The following is a 26,735-nucleotide window of genomic DNA, read 5'->3' as shown; positions in this document are numbered from 1 at the left end:
CACGTTAAACATAAGTCTGATAAGAGAAATATTACTGGACCTATCTATAACAGTAAGTGTGAAGGACAGGGTGAAAGTCAGTGCCATCACGACTATATTGGGGAAACGGAAAGGACATTGAAAGCGAGATTTAATGAACATAGAAGACCAAGTTAAAGCTCGTCCAAGATATCACGGCACATCCTCACATTTTGCTCTGGCCATGCTATAATTTGGATCTCAGTAAAAATCCTAGATCGAGAACAATCCGGGTTAGAGCGGGAGGTTAAGGAATCAATCTACATTCGTGTGTACAAACCGACGCTGAACAGGAATGGGTACAATTACAACCTATCGTTCACCACTCCATCGAGCGATGTTAACAGTTAGTAGAGATTAGATTAATCTGCTGATGAAGTCCTAGGCGTCAGGACGCAATCTTCGGATTAGCATTCGCTATATTGTTTGTGTACATGATTGAAAAGTTATAAACATTGTCCAACAGGAATACATGTTAGTGCATATTCGAATTCGGTTACGCCAAACACTCAAACTGAGTTGTAATGACCTACAACCCATGATTTTTTGGCTACTCGTAAATCTACTGGCTCGTGCCAGAACAATCGGGGTATTTTATGAGTTCCTGCTTACTAACACCTCTATGTTTCCAGGGTAAGACATGGGAAGCTAGGAAATGTGAAGCGGGTACAATTACACTTTTAAATTTCATCGAATTTAATGTGTACAATGTAGAACAAATTCTCGGACACGAGCAACTCATTGACTCAATTTTCTAAACTGTTTATGGTTCTTTACTGACTAATTTCTTTCAGATATTTATATTGTATTTAGTATTTTTATTTTAGTGATAAGCAAAACTTTTTAAAATATTGCTAGATATGCACATAAGAAAAATATTTCCAATCCATTCTAACTGGGATTTCATCCTGTGGTTATGATTGTAGTGCAAGTTTTTATATCAGGTCCCATCCTATCTGTAAATGTCTTTCATAATTTGAAAAAAATACACATAAACAAAATCTGGCAACTGAATCTTGTAATGGTTTTCATACGGAATATTTACTTCTTTCAGAAATGTTAAAATCAAATAGGTAAAGAAGGGGCGTATTATAGATAAAACGTGGTGTATATATATATATATGTATGGTGCATAACTGCTTACTAGGTTACCTTTCTTCGCCTCATCCTCCCTATTTTTCCTTATAAGAAGGTACCTAGGGCTCTCAGGGCAGAATGGCATGGTCAATATTTGAACCACGCATGGAACAATGCACAGGCCTGAAACAAAGCAAAAATAGAAAAGTACCAAATTTGGTACTACGCTGAGAAAACGAACACACTAAGCAATCCTGAGGGAATATATATCTGTCTGTGTGTGTGTGTGTGTGTGTGTGTGTGTGTGTGTGTGTTAACGATGATATAATGTTTGATATAGTGTATGCTCAATTTAGCAATCACTTGCCGATAAGACATATAATGATAAATCACGAGCCGATGATACAAAATAATGCATGGCCAAAGTTTTTAAAAGAATATGCATTATTATTTGGCAATAATGCGGTTATGCATACTAGATAACAATTTTGTTCATGAGTCGAATTGTATGTGTGTGTGTGATTTGTGATTTGGATTGTTTTACGTAGTTTTAAACATTTTTCAGTCATATCACTACAATGTCTGCAGTTTAGCAGTTTATAGTGATGTCTAGCACTGGGACATCATGCTCTAATTTTGTAAATTATGTAAATAAATTAAATATTGTCTGCAGATTATTAACTAGATGTCATCTAAATGTTGTATTGAGAAAGCTTGGAAAACAAAGTATTCCTTAGTAAATAAAACCTAATAATGGAATCGTTTGTGAAACACACTATCCCTTAGCGAATACGACCAATTAATGATAGATGTCTGGAAATAAACTGTTCCTCAGCGAATACAACCAACGAAAGGAAAATAATAAAGAAAATATTTACTCCATTTAAAAAAGTATTATAAGGAAAGTAATACTATAAAAGGTTCAAGTTTTCATATTAACTGGTTAATTTTTCTTCAAGTAGGTGAAAGTACCAAACAGATACCTAGATATATGACTTTAACTGAGACAAGAAAGAACAGTGGTGATAAATGCATAATATTTACGACGAAGACAGTGATTACGTTCTTTGTGTTTCTCGCTTTAATTGCCAAATACTTCATAGAAGTCAAACTAGTGTCTTTGATAAACTTCCACTGAAAACAACCTTGTATGTTGGCTGATATTTTATCGGAGACACATAATGAAAATATATAAATTGTATGCCAGGTAGCTTTCATTTGATGTAAAACAAAAGTCCAAATGACTTTTACTTTTAAAAATTGTATCATTGCATATATGCCATCTTCATTTTTCATACACTGTTATCTTCATTTTCATTCGTTCTCAGTAAATCTAAGTAACTGTGCTGTTTTTTCTCTCTAATCAGTCTGGTTTCGCATTGCAATCATAGGCGCTTTTGAATGTATTTACTGCTTTCATGCCTGTATTGGGTTGAGGAGCACGTTCTTGCTTGTATCGAGAATTACAGTTAACTTCAAACACCTTATTACAATGGCTTTTTATGCAACAAGGGGACATACTATTTTCAAAGAGGGACAAGCACAGCATATTGTACATTAAAAAAGGTTTCGTATTTTGTCAACCTATCAACTGGATTAAAAGTATATTTTACAAGGTTAAACCTTACATCAAATAACCAAGAAAAACTCTTTGACAAAGTTGTTTACAGAAAACAACATATATATGATGTATACGTTTATGCGAAAGCAGATGATATATTTTACCAAGCAGAAGATGCCAGTACTCCTCATTGCCACATATTTCTGGAAATCCAAGCACTTGTGACGTGAGAAGCCCAATGACAACGCCAAGCTGGTGTAAGACCCCAATAGCCCCTCTGATAGAGGACGTGGATATCTCAGAGAGATACAAAGGAGTTAAACCAGTATACAATCCTGAAAAATAAAAATCAGTACAACATCACTAAATGTATAGTAGTCATAGAGGTCAATATGGAACAATTTCGGTAGGTGTTGAGCCCTATGCAAAGCAGCATTACAGATGGATCGTTATCATGTATATGCAAATTAACATTACAATTATCATTCCGGATATATATGGAAATTTGGCATTGGGAATCGGTGTTGATTCTTATTAAAATTTAACATTATGGGTCGTTATATGACCTTATGGAAATTAAACATTATGGGTCGGAATGCGACCTTATGGAAACTAAACATTATGGGTCGGAATGTGACCTTATGGAAATTAAACATTATGGGTCGGAATGTGACCTTATGGAAATTTAACATTGATGGGGTGGTATGATTTTCCATTGGAAAGTATAAAACGAAGGGATACAATGAATCTTATGATAAATGAACATGTTGGGATGCTAAGGCTTTCTATAGGTATGAAACACACAGACATAGTGGCAAAGGCATGCCTAATGGCTAGGGACTGAACTAAGTGGAGTTTGTTGTATTGAAATTAATTTCTAAATATTCTATCATGCTTCAGATCATGAGAGTATTTTCAAACTCGTACACTGGAAATACGGCATAGACATATATTCTGATACTCCGGTTACAATCATGGACAAATAAAGCACGATTCGACATAGGCGAAATAGTTGCAAGGGCGTGGATTAGGAATTTTGTTCCAAGATTCATTTACGGAGATCTTACTGCGTGTGAAATATATTTACTATCAAGAAAATCAGTATTATCTGTAGCATGGAACGTAAAGATACAAATATGTAAGATTGCTTACTTTACATGTGTAAACTGTATTGCATACAAGAACAATAATTTCTGGGAATATGAATGGCAGGCAAAATATGGTAGACTATTAAGCAGAAGATAAAAACAAGATTATAGAAAAACCAAGGGAGATCCCAGCAAAGCCCTCTTCTGAGAAAACGCAGCGAGAGCCATACCATGTTGCGGACAGCCAATATGCGCATGGCAGGAAGAGGGTACAAGATCTTCTGCCTTAGTAAGATCTGCATCAAGAGAAAGATTGGAAGGCTTTCTATCTCAGTAGACACTTGAGGAAAGGACAAAGTGGTTAAAAAGTTTTAGGTACCGTGCGGCCCGCCCCAGGAGTTGCAGCTATCATCATTAAACAGCAACTTCTTTCAGGTCCAACCCAATGGCCCTTTCTACAGCCACTCGTGTGTTCTAGAAAGGGGGCTACTAATCATTCGTTGCCATCTGATGATTTCGCATTTGTAAATGTGTTGATGTTTGTGTGTCTGTATGAAAAATAACTAATTACCATACCCACTTCCTTCCTTTCCTTTCCTTTATCTGTTTGTAAGTGTGAGTGATGAACATTAATAATGTGCATTAGTTATCATACCATGTGTATTAGCTTGTAAAGTTGGGTACATGTTTGCAACTTTGAGTGTTAGCCATCATATGACGTTATATAGTTAGACTGTAGCGATGAGTGTTTGTACGTTTGCATAGAATAACATATTCCCGTCTAGTTTGGCGTTTTCTTTGTTTGCATAAATGTTTGTACCTTTGTGTTTTGTCAGAATATGTTATCATATCCATACACGTTAGTCTGTAAGCATGAGTGCTGGTTTGTAAATACGCGGGTAAGTTATCATAATATACACCTTTATACATTAATAATATTACCTTGCACAACACATTACTTTTCTCATCGATTCATTCATTTTCTCATCAATTCAGTAACTCATATCAATTTTTATTATTTGCATTAAAGGTTTAAACAATAGTGCTTAAACAGCTATTGCTTTGATTATATCAATACATTCGTCACCTATATTATTTTATTCCCAGAAAAAAGCAAACACTACTCTTGTTTATTGTTAAGAGAAAGACATTCAACGTAACAAAACACTCTAACATTATGGCAAATTTATAACTTGCGATTTTGTTTTGACTAACAGTTGCAATACTGCTGTAGCGCCCCTCCACAGCTCAGACGAAAAGCAGAACCGAAGAGGATAAAATTGAAACATCAACATTACGGCATTACCCTTTTCTTCATTCGAATTAAACTATCTCAGTTCATAATTTAATAAGTAATTTTGTACATAACAATTCTTTTATCTAATAATGCAGCCACAATCTTTGTGCTTTTATTCAGACTCGGCTTTCAAGCTCAAATGTACTCAACATGGACATCGATTCTTGCAAATACTGCAGCAAAACAACTCATCTGGTATTTTGGAATCAATTTTTCATTAAACATGCATATCATTATATAACAGTTTATCACTGCAGAAATAGAGCGAGGTAAATGATTATACTGCAGTAGAGACGAAAACGAACTTAGATATCACACTATAAAAACACAGCAATGTGGAATTATATCTCAGCTGCCTCAAGTGCATTGCAGGCAAACTAGCATCGAACCTCGGTATAGCGCTATTAAACTTTATTAGTACAGAAATGTGTAGCGGGTCTTAGCCAATGTTGGAATATGCTCGTTGTTTACGTTTTAATGATATGCCGAACCCGTACGTACCATCACACATGTACTTACCTAAACAATAAAGACAAGACATATAGATTTTTTTTTTCTATCTATAAATGCATTATTGTCGCCGTCCCCGACAGCAGAATACCTTTTGTGGCTTTGGACAGCGAACATATGTCAAACTATCTCAGAACTAAATGCTCTAATTGTGCTCCTGTACAGCTAGGTTATTGTATTGAAAGTATCCATACAATGTCAGATACCTGACACATTCACGAAAACATTTAAATTCTAAAACGTATAGTTTCAATTATGAAAATAAACGCTTTTTCATTTTAAATTTAAAGCTCAGTTACCAAAACCGCACTTGTCAATATACCTCATGATTATACCAAACGTAAACTTCCGTAACTGGAATATATTCTGTGTTTAACTTTGCGCGGAACTGAATCTTCTTTCATACTGGAACCATTAGACAAAATGGGACGTCGATGAATTCAAAGTGTTGCTGTGCTACCAAAGAGTATGTCTTGTCGCAATAATAAACTGCATATACTTTGATGAGACAAGAACTATGTCAAATATTGCTTTGGTATCTGTCTTAAGCATACCACAGTTAATGCCTACGAGGAATCGGCCGGCAATAATGACTTCGTAAGCCCCTGCTGTCCTACTGATGTACATCATGACGGCGGCTGCAATTCCTATCAAGTTGTTGATGATCAGCCCAAATTTTCTATAACAAAAAATGTCGAAAATATACCTATAAAGACTGACAATTTTAGTTAATTTGGTTGATACCCATTTGAAATAAAAGATTATCTATCTATCTATATATGTATATATGTGTGTGTGTGTGTGTGTGTGTGTGTGTGTGTGTGTGTGTGTGTGTTAAGCCAAGATAGCTTAATTAGAAAGGTTTGCCCCTGTTGTAGATCATTATTTGAAAGAATAATAAAATTCCCTCTGACTTTTGAATAACATGCTTCGAGCTTTGGAATGGCGAAGATTCATTCAGGGCTTCAGAATATCAGCATAGTATCACCATACAGCATGTCTTTCATACTTTTGTGTTACTTTTGTCATTGATATTGTTAGCTTGTTATCCACGGCTGAATGGGAGTCTGATAGTCGATTTTTGGACGACATTGTATGCAGCTATATGGGAGTCTGATGGTTGATTTTGGATGACATTATATGCAGGTAAATGGGAGTCTGATAGTTGATTTTGGATGACACTGTATGCAGCTAAATGGGAGTCTGATAGTTGATTTTGGATGACATTGTATGCAGCTAAATGGGAGTCTGATAGTTGATTTTGGATGACATTGTATGCAGCTAAATGTCAGTCTGATAGTTGATTTTGGATGACATTGTATGCAGCTAAATAGGAGTCTTATAGTTGATTTTGGATGACATTATATGCAGGTAAATGGGTGTCTGCTAGTTGATTTTGGATGATATTATATGCAGCTAAATGGGAGTCTGACAGTTCATTTTTGGATGACATTGTATGCAGCTAAATGGGAGTCTGATAGTTGATTTTGGATGACATTTGTATGCAGCTAAATGGGAGTCTGATAGTTGATTTTGGATGACATTATATGCAGGTAAATGGGTGTCTGCTAGTTGATTTTGGATGACATTGTCTGCAGCTAAATGGGAGTCTGACAGTTCATTTTTGGATGAAATTGTATGCAGCTAAATGGGAGTCTGATAGCTGATTTTGGATGACATTGTATGCAGCGATATGATCAAAAAAACATTAAATGTGATCAGAAATGATAATACGCAAAGGATACATGTAATTTTCCAGAGTATTCAAACATCCTGATGGAATGAGCGGCTATTTTATCCATTCACTTTAATATATATATATATATATATATATATATATATATATATATATATATATATACACAACTTCATGATATATCTTTGTTTTCAATAATGATGTTCATCGAAAAGCAATATATATTTCTATTCAACTATCGATCTCTCTGTACTACTCATGTTACGATTCTGGCCCTCTTAACATGGAATATCCAGCTTAAACCAGTCAACAAATTAACATCAAGTTTAAACCAGTGTTAAAAACTAGCATGAAATCATCGGTCACTTCTTATGTTGGAAATCCTGTGCCTCTCCATACCTAGCATCCAAATTTATATTGCAAACCTGTGACCTTTAAACTGGAATGGAAAATTAACAAGCTGTACCACATGTCTTCAATATTTTATTAAGAAAACCCGGGGACTAGTCTACAAATGGTAGATCTAAGAGATATAACATCTTTTTTCCTCTCGAAAGATCTTATAAATTATTTTTTGTCTCAATCTTTCTTCTTTAGGAACACTATTTTTCTTATCGGCTATCTGTTTTTCAGTCAAATCAAGATCTATTTTCACTTAATTAAGTTTAAAATAACTACTTTCACTGCAGTTTTATTACCCATTAGCTCTGTCTTCTAGCAGTGCAAAATAATCTAAGAGATGGATTGATAGTTAACGTTTTCGAAATATTCATCTATTAAAGTCAATGCGTCTCTTACTTGACTGTCAGTCGGTCATTTTCGTTACTTAGGTTCATAACTATGTCATCATGGACTCGTTACTTAGGTTCATAACTATGTCATCATGGACTGTTAAAGATTGTTTGATTATAACCTACATCTTTACAAGCTGTAATATCATAGACTTGTCTTCGTCGACTAGATACCAAAGGCTTCCTTGTTTTTGTCTAATATGATCTTCTCAATGCCCATAGGGATAGAAATGAATATTTATTTTAGTGCAAACTGAATGGAACTTGGTTTAAAGAATATACTTAAGCAAAAAAAATATTTCAGCCACCAGATACAGTGAACAGAGGATATTTTTCAACATTGTAAGGTACGCCTAACCTTCATATTTTCATGCAAAATCGCAATGCTATAATGCGCAATGACTATGATATAAATGTAAAATTGCAATGTTATAAATGTAGAATGGCAATTTTATAAATGTAAAATGGCAATGTCATAAATGTCAAATGGCAGTGTTATAAATGTAAAATGGCAACCGGCGATATAATTTTATCATTTTATCATTTTTATTATTTTACTATTCCTTTTCATTGCCAACTCAAACCTTTAACAGATGACATATGCTTGTTGCATTAAGTACATTAGTACCATTTTATTCAAATATCTTTTGGAAACACTTATAATTCATCGACCAGGTCAGTACGGTACCATACCTGCCAAAGAAATCTGCCCACCATCCTGCCAGCAGACCACCTATCATGCCTCCCACTGCAAAGATTGCCACGATCAGAGCAAACAAGCCCGTGGAGGTCTCCTCGCTTATGTACTCGCCAGATCTGTCCATGTTAGTCTTGTTGATGAACGACTTGATTTGCTATTAATGAAACATTCCTCGTAGAATTACAAATCTGTCTCGAAGAATGATCCAACAGGTGAATAATATTTAAGTACTATGCAACGGTTATACATATTTCATTGCTTTTAACGAAATAAGAGCACCACAAGGTATTGATGACATCAAATGATGGGCGATGGTTAAAGCTTAATCACCTGTGTAGGGTCACTTTTTTTTAAAGAAAACCTTTATTTCTAACAACATTTGATAATCGTTGGCCAAAATAGATATTTTTCTTGTAGGCCAAAGGCCTAAGATTTATCCAGGCTAACGTTCTTCGTAAGTAAATAACGTTATGTTTTTCTCAGACAAAATGCAATATGAACGCAGTAGGCAGAGTAGTTAGCTTTGACATTCAATGTGCTGATATTCTACATTACGAATGATTAAACTTAAATGGTTCAAATCGACCATATACATTAAGTACCTTTTACCTTTAAGCTGATAACTGCCTTTAGCACCTGAGGAACAGTCGCTGAAAGAACATTGGGGCGTTAATAAGAAAGCTAATGATATTCGTATTTATGGTGTCTTCTAAATTATCTAGTTATCCAACTAACACTTATATCTAATTTCTACCAAACGTTTCAGTTGTGTTCGTGTCTCTTTACTACATTCGTGCAACGTTTACATTTTTAAGTTATTGAATTATTGTCAAATACTTAAATCATTGACTGAAAGGATTATCAGTTCGAATTCATTTCCGCATTTGTAGTAATTCACCTTTATTTTAATAGATTTTCTTTGGGGTGGTGGTGGAGATATATAATTACCAAAAGAAAAACTGGGGCACGTAAGCAAAGATACCTCGTCAAATATTTGTCAGAGATTTTATTTAAAGCTCAGAATTGTATTCCTGAAGTCACTGTTGATGTATTCATTCTGTACAGATTTATTTATCATGCTGGTATCTACAGTTAAAACTTTGATTTACACCAAAAAAGCCTTTCAAATTCTGTACTAAAAATGTCATGTTCTAGGTTATCTACACTGAAAGAAAGGTGACCTCTCATAATCATAACTGTCGCATCTAAATCACACAAATATAATTTAACTGTGATGTACCTTTGGATGCGTCTAAAACACCATCGAATCTACATCAGGGTAGCGAAGCCCTTGCTATGACGTTAGCATACCCACATAAATATAAATGAAAACTAGTGACAATTATGACAATAGCAATAAAAATATAATAACTTTTGGCTAGCGAATTTATATTTATTTTATATATTACCACATATCAGTAACCTTATTTCTTCCAACGATATCAGTAGTAAGGTGGGCCACCTTACGTACAATGGAAATTAGCATTACAGAGACCCCTGGGCCACTTTACGTACAATGGAAATTTAACATGGCGAAAAATCGTGGGCCACTTTACGTACAATGGGAATTAACATGGGAATAAATCGTGGGTCACTTTACGTACAAGGGGAATTTAACATGGGGGAATAGAGTTTGGGCTTGTCTAGGGACAAGGGGAATTGAACATGGGATTTTTTTTTTTTTTAAAATTTAAAAAAGGGGTAGGCAATTGAAAAGTCATTCTCTTTTCAAGAAATATGGCTGGCCCTGAAAAGGGCCTTTGGGTTTATGTTAATGTATCCATTAACATAAAGGGCACCGCATTGGTCTTCTTCTTGTCCTTAGGCTGCGTTTCACTGTTGGCCCGTAAATCAGCACTCTTTTGAGGCATCCTTGTCTTTCTACGTAGTTCCTACGTATCCACAGACTGGTGTCTGACTTGTCGACGACGGTCCACTTGGACCGTACATACATGAGCATGTCCGTCCTAAACATCATGGAAGACACAAGGGTGGATGATTCGACTGTGGTCCACATCTTGAAGCGACGAGAACAGGTGAATCAATGCAGTGAACTGCGCTTATTTATAGGTAGAGGAAGGATTGAAACGGATTGAGTTCATTCCCCAATCCGAACATGCGTTACAAAATTCAGTCAGTCCGCATCCAATCCGAAGAGAGCAGTCTGTGACGTCACTTGGTCTATATAGATTCGCTAGCGCCTGTATGCAGTCAATCAATGCGACAGTGATTCAACATGACGGAAACTCAGAAAACGATCCATTGGGGTGCACCAGCAGGGGAGACTGTCCAAGGGAACCCGGACTAACTTTCAGAAGAGGTACATTGGGATTTTGTCGATTTTCTTACCTCGCAAGAATTTGTTCCGGAACCTTCGTTACCTTCTTCATTACCGCAAGTGGAGAATTTTAGACAGAAACAGAAAGAAGAATTGGAGAAATTTATACAACGACAAAAGGAAGCGGAACAAGCTTTTCTCCTACAGCAACAGCAGCAAGAAGAAGAGGTAAGAAAAAAACAACAGCAAGAAGAAGTAGCAGCAAAGAAACAAGAGGGTGAAAATCAAACGGTCACGGTACTGTTGGACATTTTAGCGGAGTTAAGAAGTCTGAAACAAATGTATCAGACTTCTTTATTACGACCGAAGAGAATACGACCTTCCCGAGCTAAACACGTCAACCCTGTGACTAAGCCTACCGTACCACCCTTAGTGATTTCAACCCAATCATCATCATCATCAACATTACGCAGTCCAGAAGTAGGCCTTGGCCGTGGCAAGGGCTTAAGGCAGTTAAAGTTGATTGCTTAAACTCACACCTACACCATAAAGAAAAAAGGCCCTTTTCAGGGCCACCCACATTTCTCGAAAAGAAATACAATTTCAATTTGCCAATAACTCAAAAAAATAGTAAACAGCCCATTTTACCCTTATAGTACGTGTCTTTGTTTGAGTGTGTGAGTGTACGTTCTTATTTTAAAATCAAAACTCAAAGACACTTACCTTATATCATTAATTTATTCTTTTATCCATTGTTACAATCCAATTCACAATTCACAACAGAACACTTTAATTAAAAGTTAATTGACTTCTTCTTTCTCTTTGTTTAGTCTCTCTGTTTTTTAAATTTCTTCACCGTCACAGGCTTTTCCTCTTCTTCCTCCTCACTTTCTTCCCTTCTTCTTTTCTTCTCCTGTTTCTTTTTCTTCACCTGTCTGCTTTCTTCCTCTGAAAAATCCCTCTCTTCTTCCGAAGAATCCCTCTCTTCTTCTGAAGAATTCCTCTTTTCTTCTGACTCCTCTTGTTTCTTTTTTGGGCAATCTGGAGACCAGTGTCCTTTTTCTTTACAATAATAACAGGTATCTTGACTTTTCTCTTTTTTAGCCCCTGTTTTTGTTCTTTTTTGACGGTCTGGACACTCTGAAGACCAATGCCCTTTCTTCTGACAGATATAGCAAGTATCTTGACTTTTATCTCGAAAGGAAGGAGAGTAGTCCGTGGGCTGGTCTGAAGAGAATTTTCTAATGACCCCTCGCAAAGCTCTGACGAAACGTTCGATTTGGTTAGTCTCTTCCATCGTTGTGCTCGGCTTGAGAGTAAAATGAATAGTGAAAGGACAAGACACACACCCTTTTATATACGCTGGTCTGCCATGACTATAAATTAGTCTATGGTGTTTGAACTTGAGTCATTTGACGTTTTTCACTCAAGATGAAACGATCCTATTCATTTGAGAAGAAAGAAGAAGAAAGTAAGAGGCAGAAACGTGATCTATCGCCTCGTACCAGGGCTGAAATCTTGGCACAAATTCATGCCAGTGATTTTGAAGAGGACATGAGTGAACCAGAATTTGAAACCTCTAAACCAAGTTCACCACCCTTAGTCAACCCTGAAAAATACTATTCCATTCGAGACTCGGAAAAGCGCTCCTCTAGAAAATTTAGAACCACGGCTCACAAATACCCGGTGAAGTTTAAAGATTTCAAGGCTGAAGTACCGTTAGAGAAAGCAGAAGTGTTCATCACTGGGGTGTGGGATTCTTTGCTCACTGCACTCAAGCGACAATGTCAACCCAAAGAAGACGATCCCTTGAGACTTTCCATACAACACGACGGTTTGAAATCCCCTGTTTGGATCGAGTTTAGCACCCCTGCAGAATTGACCGCTTCCAAAGTCATGGACAAGATTCAACACGTACAACAATCTAATGACCAGTTTGACATCACCGATGGAAAAGCCACACTGGACATGACCCACGTCTCTCCTCCTCAAGGGACTGGACGCAAAAAGATGTTATTGGTGGACGACCTTCGCAACACCAAAAAGAGTCTCGTCCGAATTAACAATCCTCATGACCAGATGTGTTTAGCCCGTGCCATCGTGGTGGGACGAACCTATGCCAACAAGAACGACACGGTAGAATGGAAAAGAACCTGGAACACTATTCAACGTTCCTATCGAGCCAAACAACGAACCGAAGCAGAACTCCTGTTGCAACAAGCTGGCCAGTCCAAAGACACACCCTGTGGCATTCCTGAGATGCAAAAATTGCAAGATGTCCTAGCTCCACGATACACCTTGAAAGTGCACCCTCAAGAAATGCGCGGGCCTCTGTTGTTTCGAGGCCAAGATTTTAAGGACGGAAAATACATTCATGTTTATTATCACGGTGACCATTTCGATATCATTACCACCATTACCGGATTCCTGGGATACAGATATTACTGTGAGAAATGTGATTATGGTTATAACAATCGAGAGCAACACAAGCATTGTGGAATGAAATGCCCAGGATGTTTGGCCTCTTCACCCTGTCTGAGCGAAGGACCAGTGCCTTGTTCAACTTGTCTGCGCACGTTTGTCAGCCCTACCTGTTACCAACAACATCTGAAAACACAAGGTTCACAGAAGAAATGTGCTTGTCAACTGCTGAGATTGTGCCCTACCTGTGGACAAGGCATACTTACCAATAATGCCAAGGCACACGTATGTCGAGGAAAGAAAAAATATCACATTTGTCACCACAGCGTGGACTTGGAACACCAATGCTACGTGCAAAAATACCAACCCCCACCAGAGAAAGAGGACGGTCACAAGAAGAAAGGCAATTTCATCTTTTTCGATTTCGAATGCATGCAAGAGACTGGCATTCACATTCCTAATTTCTGCGTGGCTCATCGAGCGTGCGAGAAGTGCATTCAAGAACCTATCTTCAGTCATTGCCCTCACTGCAGCAAAATTCCTGGAGGGCGTGAAAAAATCTTTCGAGGACCAAAGACGCTGGACGATTTTGCCCAATGGGTCTTAGACCCCATCGACAAGACGTGGAGCCAAGAGGACATCGAACGTTACGGAGATTGTCATCGTCATGCCACAGTGATGGCTCACAATTTCTCCGGATACGATGGACAGTTTCTTTTGAGATACTATACGGAACAAGGCACCGAGCGTCCTAAAGTGACTTTGAACGGAGCCAAAATCATTTTCATGCAAGTGGGACAAGTACAGTTTAAAGATTCGATGAGCTATTTGGCCATGCCTTTGAGTCGAATGCCTAAAACGTTTGGAATGACAGAAATGGCTAAAGGGTACTTTCCACACTTTTTCAATACGGAAGCCAATCAACACGCCGTTCTACCCCATTTGCCCGAGGCTCACTATTACGACCCCGACAACATGCGTACCGAACAACGAGAAGCTTTCTACGCTTGGTACCAGGCTCACGACTCGGACCCTTTCGACTTTCAGGAAGAAATGCTAAAGTATTGTCGTTCCGACGTGGACATTTTACGGCGTTGCTGTGGAAAATTTCGAGAACTGTTCATGGAACACGGAGGGGTCGATCCTTTGAAAGAAGCTTGCACCATTGCCAAAGCGTGTTCCTTAGTGTATCGACAACGATTCATGCCTGAAAACACTGTGGCTGTCATCAGCCCTCAAACGACCCACTTTGTCAAACGTCAATACTCGGTCAAAGCCCTACGTTGGTTACATTACTTGTGCGACAAGGAAGACAAATGGATTCAGCATGCCCGCAACGGAGGGGGTGAAACGACCATCGGAACGTATTCGGTCGATGGCTGGGACTTAGAAAACCCCAAGATCGTGTATGAGTTTAACGGTTGCTTATTTCACGGATGTCCCGTCTGTTACCCTGACCGTAGCACTAAAAATCAGTTTTTACAACGAACCATGGAAGACTTGTACCAGGACACTTGTCAGCGACGCCTAAAGTTGGAACAGGAAGGATACCAAGTGGTGGAAATGTGGGAACACGAGTACGATCACCGTATGAAAACCGATCCCGAGTTTAAACGCCTCGTGGAAAGTTACCAGTTCATGGACCCGCTGAACCGGAGGGATAGTTTGTACGGAGGAAGGACCAATACCACCTGTTTGTTGTACCAAGCCGACGAAGAGAAAGGAGAAGAAATCAAATACTTGGACGTGTGTTCGCTGTATCCCTACGTGTGCAAATATTGTCGCTTTCCTGTAGGGCACCCGCAATTGCTGACGGAACACATCGACCTGAAAAACATTCGACAATACGAAGGCTTGATCAAGTGTAAAGTTTTGCCTCCCACGAACCTATACCATCCCGTCTTACCTCACCATTGTCAAGGCAAACTGATGTTTCCCTTGTGCCGTACTTGTGCCGAAACGTGCAACCAAGACCAGCCTTGCCATCACAGCCAGGAAGAACGTGCCTTGACGGGAACCTGGGTCAGCGTAGAATTGTTCAAAGCTCTGGTCATGGGATACCGACTGTTAGAAGTGTACGAAATTTGCCACTTTCCCAACACACAACAATACCACAAGGGTGACCACACTCAGAAAGGCATTTTCGCCGACTACGTGGATGCCTTTTTGAAACTGAAGCAAGAAGCCAGCGGCTATCCGTCCTGGTGTCACACTCCCGAAGACCAAATACAATTCAAAGAGAAATACTATGAACAAGAAGGCATCTCTTTAGACCACATCGAGAAAAACGAAGGCAGGCGATCGTTTGCCAAAGTGATGTTAAATTGCTTGTGGGGTAAAATGGCACAACGTCCGTGTTTACCCAAGACGGAATATTTGACAGAACCTTCCCGCTACTTCCAGATGATTCACGACAAAACCAAATACATGAAACACGTGGACGTCATTCGCGAGGATTTAATCTTGGTCAATTACGAAGAAGATCTGGACTTTGTACAAGACGACCCTTTTGGAAATGTCATCATTGCGGCTTACGTGACAGCCCATGCTCGCTTAAAATTGTACGAAGCTTTAGAATTGTTAGGTGAACGCGTCCTGTACTTTGACACGGACAGTTGCATTTACATCCATCACCAGAGTCAACAGCACCCTAACATCGAAGGAGACCGTTTAGGAGCCTGGACAGACGAGCATCCCGACGACAAGATTCTAAGTTTCGTCAGTGGCGGTCCCAAAAATTACGGCTACGAATACCGGGACAAACAAGGAGAAGTGCACACGACGTGCAAAGTGAAAGGACTGACTCTGAATTATCGTACCAGTCGTGTGGTGAACTTTGGGGTATTGAAAGAAGCCTTACAATCGAGAGAGGATGAACACTTTAAAGTGACCACCTATCAACCGAACAAGATTGTACGTTTACCCACTCACCACATCGTCAGTCGGCCCTTGGAAAAAGTCAATCAAATCGTGTACCAGAAGCGAGTTCGACTTCCCAATCATTTCACCTTACCGTATGGACACGTTGGTATAAAACATTGGTTGTAAGAGGATAGTCACCTGCTAGAAGGATGACTTCGTCACAGCAAGAATCGAGTGAGAAACCCGATGAGAACTCAAAGTTCAAACCCTACCATTTTCCAGTCTTCTTACCTGACTATTGTGATTGTGCCCGTCGATTGGACACGTTTCAGAAATGGTCTACGGATAGGGAAGGATTACCTTCTTCGCATGTTTTAGCTAGAACAGGATTTGTCTACTTGGGACCTGAGTCAGGATTGGGATACGAGGTACAGTGTTTCGCTTGCGGACTGAAGTTACGAATGGATCTATGTATCTATAAAGATTCAGCTATTCTGGAACATACTCGATGGTCTCCGCACTGCCCTTACCTTTCTATGGCCTTTCCACCCATCACACTACGGTACAATGTTGACGGTACCTTAGAGACGGTACCTTCCAGAACAAGACATAAAAAACGTAAAAAAGGAAAGATGTACAAGCTGGAGACTGCATTGCGACTAGTATAAAAAGGGGGCTATGGTCAAGATCGATAGTTCATTGTGACTACCAAGACCGAGCGAACAAGATGAATACTTTCAGAGAAACACAAAACAAGTTGTTTAGAAAGGCACAATTCAAGTGTGAGGCTTCGGAAGTGGAATGCGATTGTGAGCCTTGCGATGGGTACGATGCTGTACATTGTGACCTTAGCGATGCCGTAAAGCATCATGGGAACTTTGTTCTCACGACCCCTATCATGGAAAGTGATGCTGTGCGTGTCAAACCTGAGGGATGTGAAAGCGATGCCGCTCGTCCTCTTGGACACTTTACTGGGTTTCGTTTTAAAGGGGAATATTCACCTTCACGTCTACCCCCCTACGGATGTCATCCAGCCCTGAGCAAACTCCTACCCATGTCACTCAACCCTCATCGAAACGAACCTGTGAAAGACGAATATTCGTTCCCTGTGCGTTTGTCGGAATACTGCGACTTTGAAAATCGTCTTCAATCGTTCAAAGGAAAATGGCCTAAGTATCTGGGAGGACCGACCCCCGAAGAATTAGCCAGAGCCGGATTTTTCTACTTGGGCGAAGGAGATAAAGTCAAGTGCTTCAGTTGCGGTGTGTCACTTCACCACTGGGAACCGCAAGATTCGGCCTACGTAGAACATGCTCGATGGTCACCGAATTGTCATTACTTACCCTTAGTGGGACCGAGACATTGAAGTAACTTACCATAATCTGTTCATGGATACTTTACACGGGAACATTCGTGCTTTGCCTGTGGAGTTGAGAGAACGCATTTACCGAGAGCTGGTGAAAATACAAGTGAAACGTAAAGAACAATTGCATCCGTTACGTCACCGGTGTTTGAACCACTGGTACCTTCAGGCTATACAACGACTGATTGAGTTGAAAGTGTTCCATTGGACAGACATTGATCAACGACCCCCTGGTTTTAAAGAGGAATGGTTTGGTATGGACGATTCTATCTACTACATTGTAAACGTACTGCATCGAATTCCAGAGGAAGAGTTAACGAATTACCAACATCTTGTACGCAATGTCAACTTGGTGAAAGAGGAAACTTCTGAACGAATTGTAACGTGTAAATTAGTAATTAAACGATTTAGATTCGACAATGAATTGAAACCATGTCTGTGCAAACAGTACATTTCTTGTGTCAGACCAAAGAGGATTTAGTATGACCTATTCATGGATACTTTACAAGAGAACATTCGTGCTTTGCCTGTGGAGTTGAGAGAACGCATTTACCGAGAACTGATCAAAATACAAGTGAAACGCAAACGCAAAGTTATTGAACCGTTTTTAAATTATGCTTTGTTCCAAAGTACAAGAAGACTGATTATGAGTGGATATTACATTAGGCACAAAGTTAAACGAGGCTATTGGCCACCACCCAACGATTCCAAAAACAGTGTATATACTTATGGATACTTTACAAGAGAACATTTTGGGCTTGCCTGAGGAGTTGAGAGAAAGGATTTACCGAAAGCTGGTGAAAATACAAGTCAAACGTAAAGAACAATTGCATCCGTTACGTCACCAGATCTTTAACCACTGGTACCTGAATGGTATAAGAAAACTGATTCGTCAGAAATTGTTTCAGTGGTCAGACATTGTTCAAAACTTTGAGGTCGCCAATGATGTACATGTTCATAATTTTGGTTACTTCGACATTCACTTACTGCAACGTATTGAGGAAGACGAGTTAAAGGATTACCAACATTTGTTACGTGGAATCTGCTTAGCGGAAGACGAAACTTCTAAACGAACTCTGACGTTTCGGTTACAGTATGTAACATTTAAATTCCCTACTGGAGAACGAAGATCTCTGGCTAGAAAGTACGTGTATTGCATCCGAAAAAAAGAGAATATAAAAACAGGCTGCCATGCCACGACTTATGTCACATGTCATTGAACAGATTCCGTGGAAGGAACTCAATGACCATATTCAAACCGTGGATCATTACCATCGATTATTACAAGAACTGTATCCATTCAATTTGGGACGACAAGTGGTGTGTGTCTTAGTGACTTGTTTTCTGGGATTTCGTTTACCAGCCGATTCTTTGTGGACTCTTTACGATCAGTACTTACCACCTCAATGGCCTTAAATGGTCACGAAAAACTCCTTTTGCTCAAAGCCTTGCGGTTTCATTTGGATACTTCTCGACCTCTACGGGAAAAAAAGATTCGTCAACTTTTAGCTACCCAAGACGTGTATGACGATGTGTGTGTAGCTTGCGACTTACATCCCCATTGGACAGATGTCCGTGCCTGGAAAGAATGGGATTTTGAGGCTTGGACCCAAGAAGTGGCCCAGTATGCACGAGAGTTGTTCAAGGAAAAAAGTTACTTTTCAACCCGTGTTAGTGACGGTGCCAGAAGAACCCGTCACCCAGGACGGGACTGTCGTGGACATCCCTGAAAGACCCTTTCGGGAGGACATTTGTGTGACCTTACCCCCTACTATAGAACTGGTTAGAACATTACCCAAAACATGTTGTACAGACACTTGTTTTTATTCCACGTTAATGGTTATCATGTGCCTTTTATCCTTGTACTTAAGCCTTTGCCTTTTATGTATTTTTGTCTTTCGTATTCATGTTTGAAAAAAAAACATTCAATAAACGTGTTCTGAAAAAGTATATAAACTCTTGTCTTGTTTGTTTTCGTGTCACAAGTGACATTTCTCACACAATGGCTACCTCTACTGTCTCTGCTCCCTCTTCCTCTACTGTCAAAGTCATCGACGAACACTTAGATCGTGCCAGTTGGAAGGCTTTGTATCTTCGCCATCCCTTTAACATGCTCATTGCTGGACCTAGCGGTTCAGGCAAAACCGAATTCGTCAAACGTTTGATCGAACATAAACATCATTTGATCGATCGACCACCTCAGCGGATCGTGTGGTGTTACAAAGAGTGGCAATCGACGTACAGCCTCTTGCGAGAAAGTCAAGGCGATTCCATCGTGTTTGTGGAAGGCATTCCTAAAGAAGACGATGGCATCGTCTCTGACTCCCGTCAAACCCATTTGGTCATTTTCGACGACATGTTAGGAGAAGACGAAGAAGAAATTAAACTGTGGTTCACGCGCAAAGGGCATCACCGTAATGCCAGTGTCGTTTACATCACCCAAAATTTGTTTCAACAAAGTAAAGCCCATCGCACCATCAGTCTCAATGCGCATTACGTGGTCTTGTTTAAAAGCCCTCGAGATAAATCGCAAGTGCAAGTCTTAGCCAAACAGTTAGGAACGCCTTGGCTGACTCAGGCGTACGACGATGCCACTCAAACTCCACACGCCTATTTACTCGTCGATTTGAAACCTACCACCCCCGAGGATTTGCGATTTCGTACCCACTTGTTTCACCACTGGTGCCAAGACGGAGGGCCTGTCCTGTACACGTCTCCGTCCTCGACTTAATTTCACTCCCCATAAAAAATCTATAAAAACCTCAGACCTTTTTTCGTCTGTCTCACACAACGTCAACATGACGTCCCTTCAGTCTCATCTTCCCGTCAAATTGATTCGTGCCTTGTATGGCATCAGTCGAGAGAAAAATCCACAAACACGAGCTCGTGTCTTAGAAGCTAGTCTCAAAGAAGTCTTACGATGGTTCACTGTGACGGCATGTCAAATACTCCAAGGAATCATTCAGATTCCTCATCAAACCAAACGCTTTTTCGATCGAAACAAAGTCGCTTTGGTCCAACTGGCCGATCCCCACATCGACACTCAAACCAAAAAACAAATCATTTTGAAACCTGGAGGGAGCGGTACTCTAGGAGGGGTCATCATTCGCTCTCTCTTAAGATGGGATCCTAATGCCCCCAAAGTTATACCCAAGAAAAAAGTCCAACGAAGCCCCAAGAAGAAAAAGAAAAAGACCAGGTCCCCAAGGAGAACTTCTCCAGTGGCGGGACCCTCCTCTGATCAGACGCCACCACCCCGGAAAAAGAAAAGAAGCCCCCAGAAAAAGAAACAGAGAAAAAGTCCCCAGAAAAAGAAAAGCCCACAGAAGAAAACTAGTCGCAAGAGAGGCACTTCGGCCAGGACGCAACCTTACACTCGCAAACCACGATCTGCCACGGCAGTGACTGCGTCTCCGGCATCCTCACGTTCATCCACTTCTCCGTTGATGACACCAAGAGCTGAAGAGTACTTGGAGACGTTGATCACACCAAGAACTTCTCCGGTGATGACCCCCAAAAGAACTTCCCCAGTGGCAGGAGCCTCCAATTTAGTGGCAGTGGCTGCTGCTCACAAAGTACCTTCTCCCAAAATCAAAGTCCAAGAAAGATCGGGCATGTTACAAAGTTTACTGGATTTGTCCAAGCAAGAACTGGCTCGATTTAGTCCGTTGCGTACCCCTGCACGACGTGTCATGCCTGTTCTCAAACTGATACGACGTAAAGACAATCAGTGGCGACGCGTTCCAGTATAAAAAAGGCCTGTGACCAAGTCGGATGTATCAGTGTTTTTTGGTACTCCTGAAGACTCAAAGATGTCTCCCTCCAGAAAACCCCAAGGAAAGAAAAGGAAAGGACTACCACCACCTTTAGTCAAACATGGGGACATGTTATCTATCCTGTCCAAAGCTTCTCCACCTCTACGAAAAAAACTCATTCAATCGGCCTCCAAAGAGGTCATCAATACCGTGTGCGAATGTTGTTTGAACGTCTTGAAAGGCACGATCCCTTTGTCCAAACACCAGAAACAATTCTTAAGCAAACATCGTCACGTTCTTCGCCAAATGGTTCAAAAGAAAATTCCCATTCGTCAAAAGAAGATGTTGGTCCAACGTGGAGGCATTTTGCCTCTCTTGTTAGGCCCCATACTGAAAGGAGTCTTGGGAACCATGTTGGGAGGACTGGTGGGAGCAAGATAAAAAGGCCCTCGGAAGTCCCAAGATCTCAGAATCGACCACTGACAACCCCATGGAAGGACGAAAACTAGCTTTAGTGCCTTACAAACGATGGATGGAATACCATCGGTGGCAAGAACAACGCACCCCGCATTTACCTCCCAATCCCAATTTGAGTGAGATGTCCCAGTTACAACACGAATTGCAGTCCTTGATGGATCGCCAAGATTTGTCCGAAACAGAAAAATCGCAAAAGTACGGTCAACTCTTGCAACGACTGCAACTTTTTCACCAAAAAGCTTTAGACGAAACAGCTCTACCCACTTTGAAAGATTTTAAGACCTTGATGAAAAGTCCAGCACCATCACCAGTACCAGTACCAGTACCACCACTACCAGTGACCAAGACAAAAAAAGAAGAAGAAGAAGGGTTTCAAACTCCACCAGAAAAAGTACGCAAGTTAACAACACCAGCTACCTCCAGAATTGGATGGATTAAAAAGATGATGGCCACCCCTTCTTCATCACAAGAGAAAAAGAAAGTGAAGACAGAAGTGAAGACAGAAGTGAAACAAGAACCGATATCCTCCGCTCAGACATCCTCCTCTTCGACACCTATTGCTGGTCGCACACGCAAAGCATTGCAATCGAAGAAAATACCCCAAGAGAAAAAGAGTAGCATCCTCCAAGAGTGGGTGTCTTATTAACACACCAATCAACACAAAAAAATAAAAAATGGAAAAAGTCTTAGCCAGCATTTACTACGATCCCTCGCATCCTGCAGGTTACGCAGGAGTTCAAAAATTGTATCGTGCTGCCAAAAGTCGACTGAAAAGTCTCCGTTTACCTCAAGTGCAACGATGGTTACAAGAACAAGCTACCTACACTTTACACAAACCCATTCGACGCAAGTTTGCCAGAAGTCGCACCCGAGTGGAAGGCATCGATCATCAATGGCAAGCCGATTTAGCCGATGTCTCTCATTTGGCCAGCTACAATCGTGGCTACAAATATTTGTTCTGTGTCATCGACGTCTTTTCCAAATTTGCCTGGGTCGTGCCCTTGACTTCCAAATCCAGCAGCGAGTTAGTGCGAGCCCTGCAACGGGTGTTGAAACAAAGCGGTCGTCACCCTCTTCGATGGCAAACGGACAAAGGCACCGAATTTCTGAACCAAGATTTCCAAAAAGAATTAAAGAAACGTGACATTCATTTTTTTACCACCGAGAATCCAGAAACCAAAGCCAGCATCGTGGAACGTTTTCAACGCACTTTGAAAGAACGCATGTGGAAACATTTTACGCATCACCACACTCTGAAGTATATCGACATCTTACCGCACCTGGTGCAAGCGTACAACCAATCTTACCATCGAAGCATCGGACGTGCCCCGCAAGAAGTGACTCCCGACAACGAAGTACTGGTGTTTGAGCGCCTGTTTGGTACGTCCCCGACGAGGGCTGTCCCCAAGAAAAGTGGAGAGTTGACCGTAGGAGATTGAGTGCGCATTGGCAAAACCAAACGCACTTTTGACAAAGGTTACTTACCTAACTGGACGACCGAATTGTTTCGCGTCAATGGACGAGTGCATGGCCGTCATCCCACCGTCTATAAATTGGAAGACATGAACGGAGAAGTGCTCAAAGGAACGTTTTATTTACCCGAGTTACAACGTGTCACCAAAAAAGAAGACGACGTGTACGACATCGAAAGCATTCTCCAACGCAGAACCCGTAAAGTGGGCAAACGACGTGTCAAAAAAGTCAAAGTACGTTGGAAAGGATATCCACCCAGTTTTGATTCTTGGATCGACGCTTCGCAAGTCATCGACTATAAAAAGAAGTGACCATCATGCCCTTTCACACAGACGCAGCTACGTCGACCACTCCTCCTTCACCCAGTTCTTCTGTGCAAGATTTACAAAAACAACCCTTGTGGGTGTGGTGTGGAGAACGTGTGCCTAAAACGCAAATCGTTTTATTTTGCCAAATCTTCGTGGTGTATTGTGTCATCGGGGCAGCCATTGCCAATTTGAGTTTGCAACAAGGAGACAAACAATTGTGGACCATTTTATTGAGCAGTTGCATCGGTTACCTGCTTCCCAATCCCTCCCTGAAATTCTCCTCGAACGGGAACCACGGGAACCTTGTGTCCAGTGCCAGTGCCAGTCACCACTCCAACAACAACCACAACCAGAACCCCATTTTGGGCGGAGACACGCTTCTGACGTCCAGTAACCCCTCGGACAGTCATAGAACTCTGGAATTATGAGTCACGAAAACCAATTTTACTTAACCTTACCCAGTGACAGTTCCATGGAGGTGTTTCCCAACAACACGTTGTGCTGTTACACGGCCAAATTACCTCAGGCCATCTCCTTAGATCACGAAGCCCATTGGGAAGTGGCTTTAGTAGAAATGATTCACCCGACCCAAGTCCTCAATGTCCTTCCCAATCAAAATAAATTTGATGTGGAAATTCATGACGAACAATTGCAACAAGAGTTGGATAAGATTGGCAAATATGACAAGAAAACCTATAATGACAAAACTCGAACGTGGACCTATCACTTGTTGATTCCCCCAGGCTATTATTTTAGCGGTCAACATTTGGTCAACACCATAGTCACCAGGTTTAATGGCGTGTTTCTGAGAGCTTTTGAGCTTGCCAAAAAAAGTGTCACCATGGAATACCACAAAATAGCTCGTCGCTTCCTGATGAAATTTCCTGAGGGGGCAAATTCATGTCTTTCTTATTTTGTCCTGAATTGTTTGACATGTTGGGCGGAGACATGGAGCTGAGGAAGAAAGTAGAACAAAAACCCGAATTACCAAACATTTTCGACAACGAGTCTTTTGTCAAGTATTTTCGTACCCCAGAAGAACTGAATCGAGGACTGAATTTGATTTTCGTGTATTCCGATGTGGTGGAATACAACGTGGTGGGACACACCTCCGTACCGTTACTGCGTGTCATTCCTTTTAAAGTGGATTCTGCCGCGAACGCTGACGAGGAAGGTGGAAACACTTACCACGTCCACCGCGAATTTGTCCATCCTCACTATTTGCCGGTCAGCAAGTCGTATTTGGACACGGTCAACATTACTATAAAAGGAGATTTGGGACAAAATATTCCATTCACCAAAGGAAAAGTCACGGTGAAACTCCATTTTCGAAAACGGTTCTCTCACGACTCATAAGTCATGTATCCAGTGTACCGAGGGGTTGCACGACAGCGAGGACACGGTTTAGGAGATATGTTAAAATCGGCCTTTCGTTCGGTGGCCCCGGTGTTAAAACCGATGGTGACACGCGGATTGCACGCCTTGAAAGATGCGGCACTGACGCAAGGCAAAGGATTTCTCCAAAATGTCATCATCGACAAACAAAACCCTAAAGAAGCCTTCATGAGGGCTGGCAAAAATGTCTTGCTGCAAACGGGCAAAGACATTTTAGGCCGACGAGACACACCTATAAATGCCCTGCACGCTACCGAGTCAGGCATTCAGCAAGGACAAGGCAGAAAGAGTTGACGAAGAAAACACCCTTTCACCAGACTTCAAGCGAGAAAGGCCAAGAAAAGAAGAACCGTTCGAGACTTAGACGTTTTCGATTATTGAGACACAGAAAAAAAATGATGCACCGAGAGTCATGTGCTTGTTCCAAGACGGAACTGGATATGTTTGCCATGCCCCCCACCATGATGACGATGCAAGAATGCCAGTGGGTGGAATTTCATCCCGTCTCCTCACTGACCGATTCCGCTCCCATCGAGTTCGAAATCAAAGGACAACCCGAAGATTACATCGATCTGAATAGCAGTTACCTGTACTTGAAAGTGAAAGTGATCGAACCACCCAACGATAACATAGTCGCTGATGAAGCAGTAGCTCCCATCACTAATTTCATGCATTCCTTGTTCAGCGAAGTGGACTTGTACTTGAATAACAAACTGGTCAGCAGCAGCATGGATACTTACCCTTATCAAGCGTACCTGGAAAATCTCTAGACGTACGGAAAAGAAGCCAAGAACACTCATCTGGATGCTTGCGTGGTATGGAAACCTGACCAAGCGACTAGGTTCAACAGCATTACAATTGCTGGGGATGCTCAAAATTTATCGGGATTTGTAGAACGACGAAAGAAAATTCATCAAAGTCATAGTTTAGAACTGATGGATCGCTTGCATTTGGACATGTGGTTGCAAGAAAAGTATTTGTTGAACGGGGTGGATATCCGCTTGAGACTGAATCGCAGCAGTGCCGCTTTCCATTTGATGGCTGCTCATGATGCCACTTACAAAACCATCATCCAAGAAGCCAGGCTCTACGTACGTCGTGTGGAAGTGTTACCTAAAGTGGGAAACGACATCAGTCAGACGTTGAGCAGAACGACTGCCAAGTATCCGATACGTTGCGTGGAAGGGAAAACCTTCACCATTCCTGCTGGACAGCGATCCATGATCGAAGATCATCTGTTCCAAGGACAGTTACCCAAACGTTTGATTGTTGGTATCGTCAAGAATTCAGCTTTCAGTGGAGTCTACCACGAAAATCCTTTTGAGTTTCAACATTACAATGTGTCCAAGATCGAAGTCAGTCGCGATGGCACGACCTTGTGTACCCGACCTTTCGAGCCTAACTTTGGTGCCGCGAATAATTATTTGAGATCGTACTTGTCCCTGTACGAAGCCACCGGACAGTTAGGAACCAACACCAGTCACGGCATTACGTACGACGATTATGCAGGAGGCTACGCTTTGTGGGCTTTCGATTTCACTCCAGACCAAGGCAGCGACGAGGGACATTTCCACCCTATAAAATCGGGTCAGATTCGTGTGGAAATTCAGTTTGCGAGTCCACTGGAAGCAGGGAACACAGTGAACGTCATCCTGTATGCAGAAT

The 26,735-nt window shown here is 40.9% G+C and overlaps 1 protein-coding gene across 3 annotated transcripts in view; it reads right to left on the bottom strand.

Moving 5' to 3' along the window:
* LOC149794087 (solute carrier family 2, facilitated glucose transporter member 1-like) overlaps window positions 1-26,735 on the bottom strand; it is a 63,911-nt gene that overhangs the window by 13,199 nt on the left and 23,977 nt on the right. For all 3 annotated transcript variants that reach the window (XR_016422957.1, XM_089968046.1, XM_089968047.1), the window contains 4 exons: window positions 8,732-8,892; window positions 6,106-6,230; window positions 2,821-2,991; window positions 1,171-1,278 (listed from right to left, as the gene is read on the bottom strand). Coding sequence is in view for 2 of the 3 variants with exons in the window: in XM_089968046.1 (XP_089824172.1) it covers window positions 1,171-1,278; window positions 2,821-2,991; window positions 6,106-6,230; window positions 8,732-8,892 (565 nt within the window). In the remaining variant the exon portion in view is untranslated. The remainder of the gene's footprint in view (window positions 1-1,170; window positions 1,279-2,820; window positions 2,992-6,105; window positions 6,231-8,731; window positions 8,893-26,735) is intronic.

The sequence above is a fragment of the Sinohyriopsis cumingii genome, chromosome 8 (assembly GCF_028554795.1).
Source record: "Sinohyriopsis cumingii isolate HCF-2022 chromosome 8, ASM2855479v2, whole genome shotgun sequence".
NCBI lineage: Eukaryota > Metazoa > Mollusca > Bivalvia > Unionida > Unionidae > Sinohyriopsis > Sinohyriopsis cumingii.
This window is presented reverse-complemented; position numbering and strand designations above follow the sequence as displayed.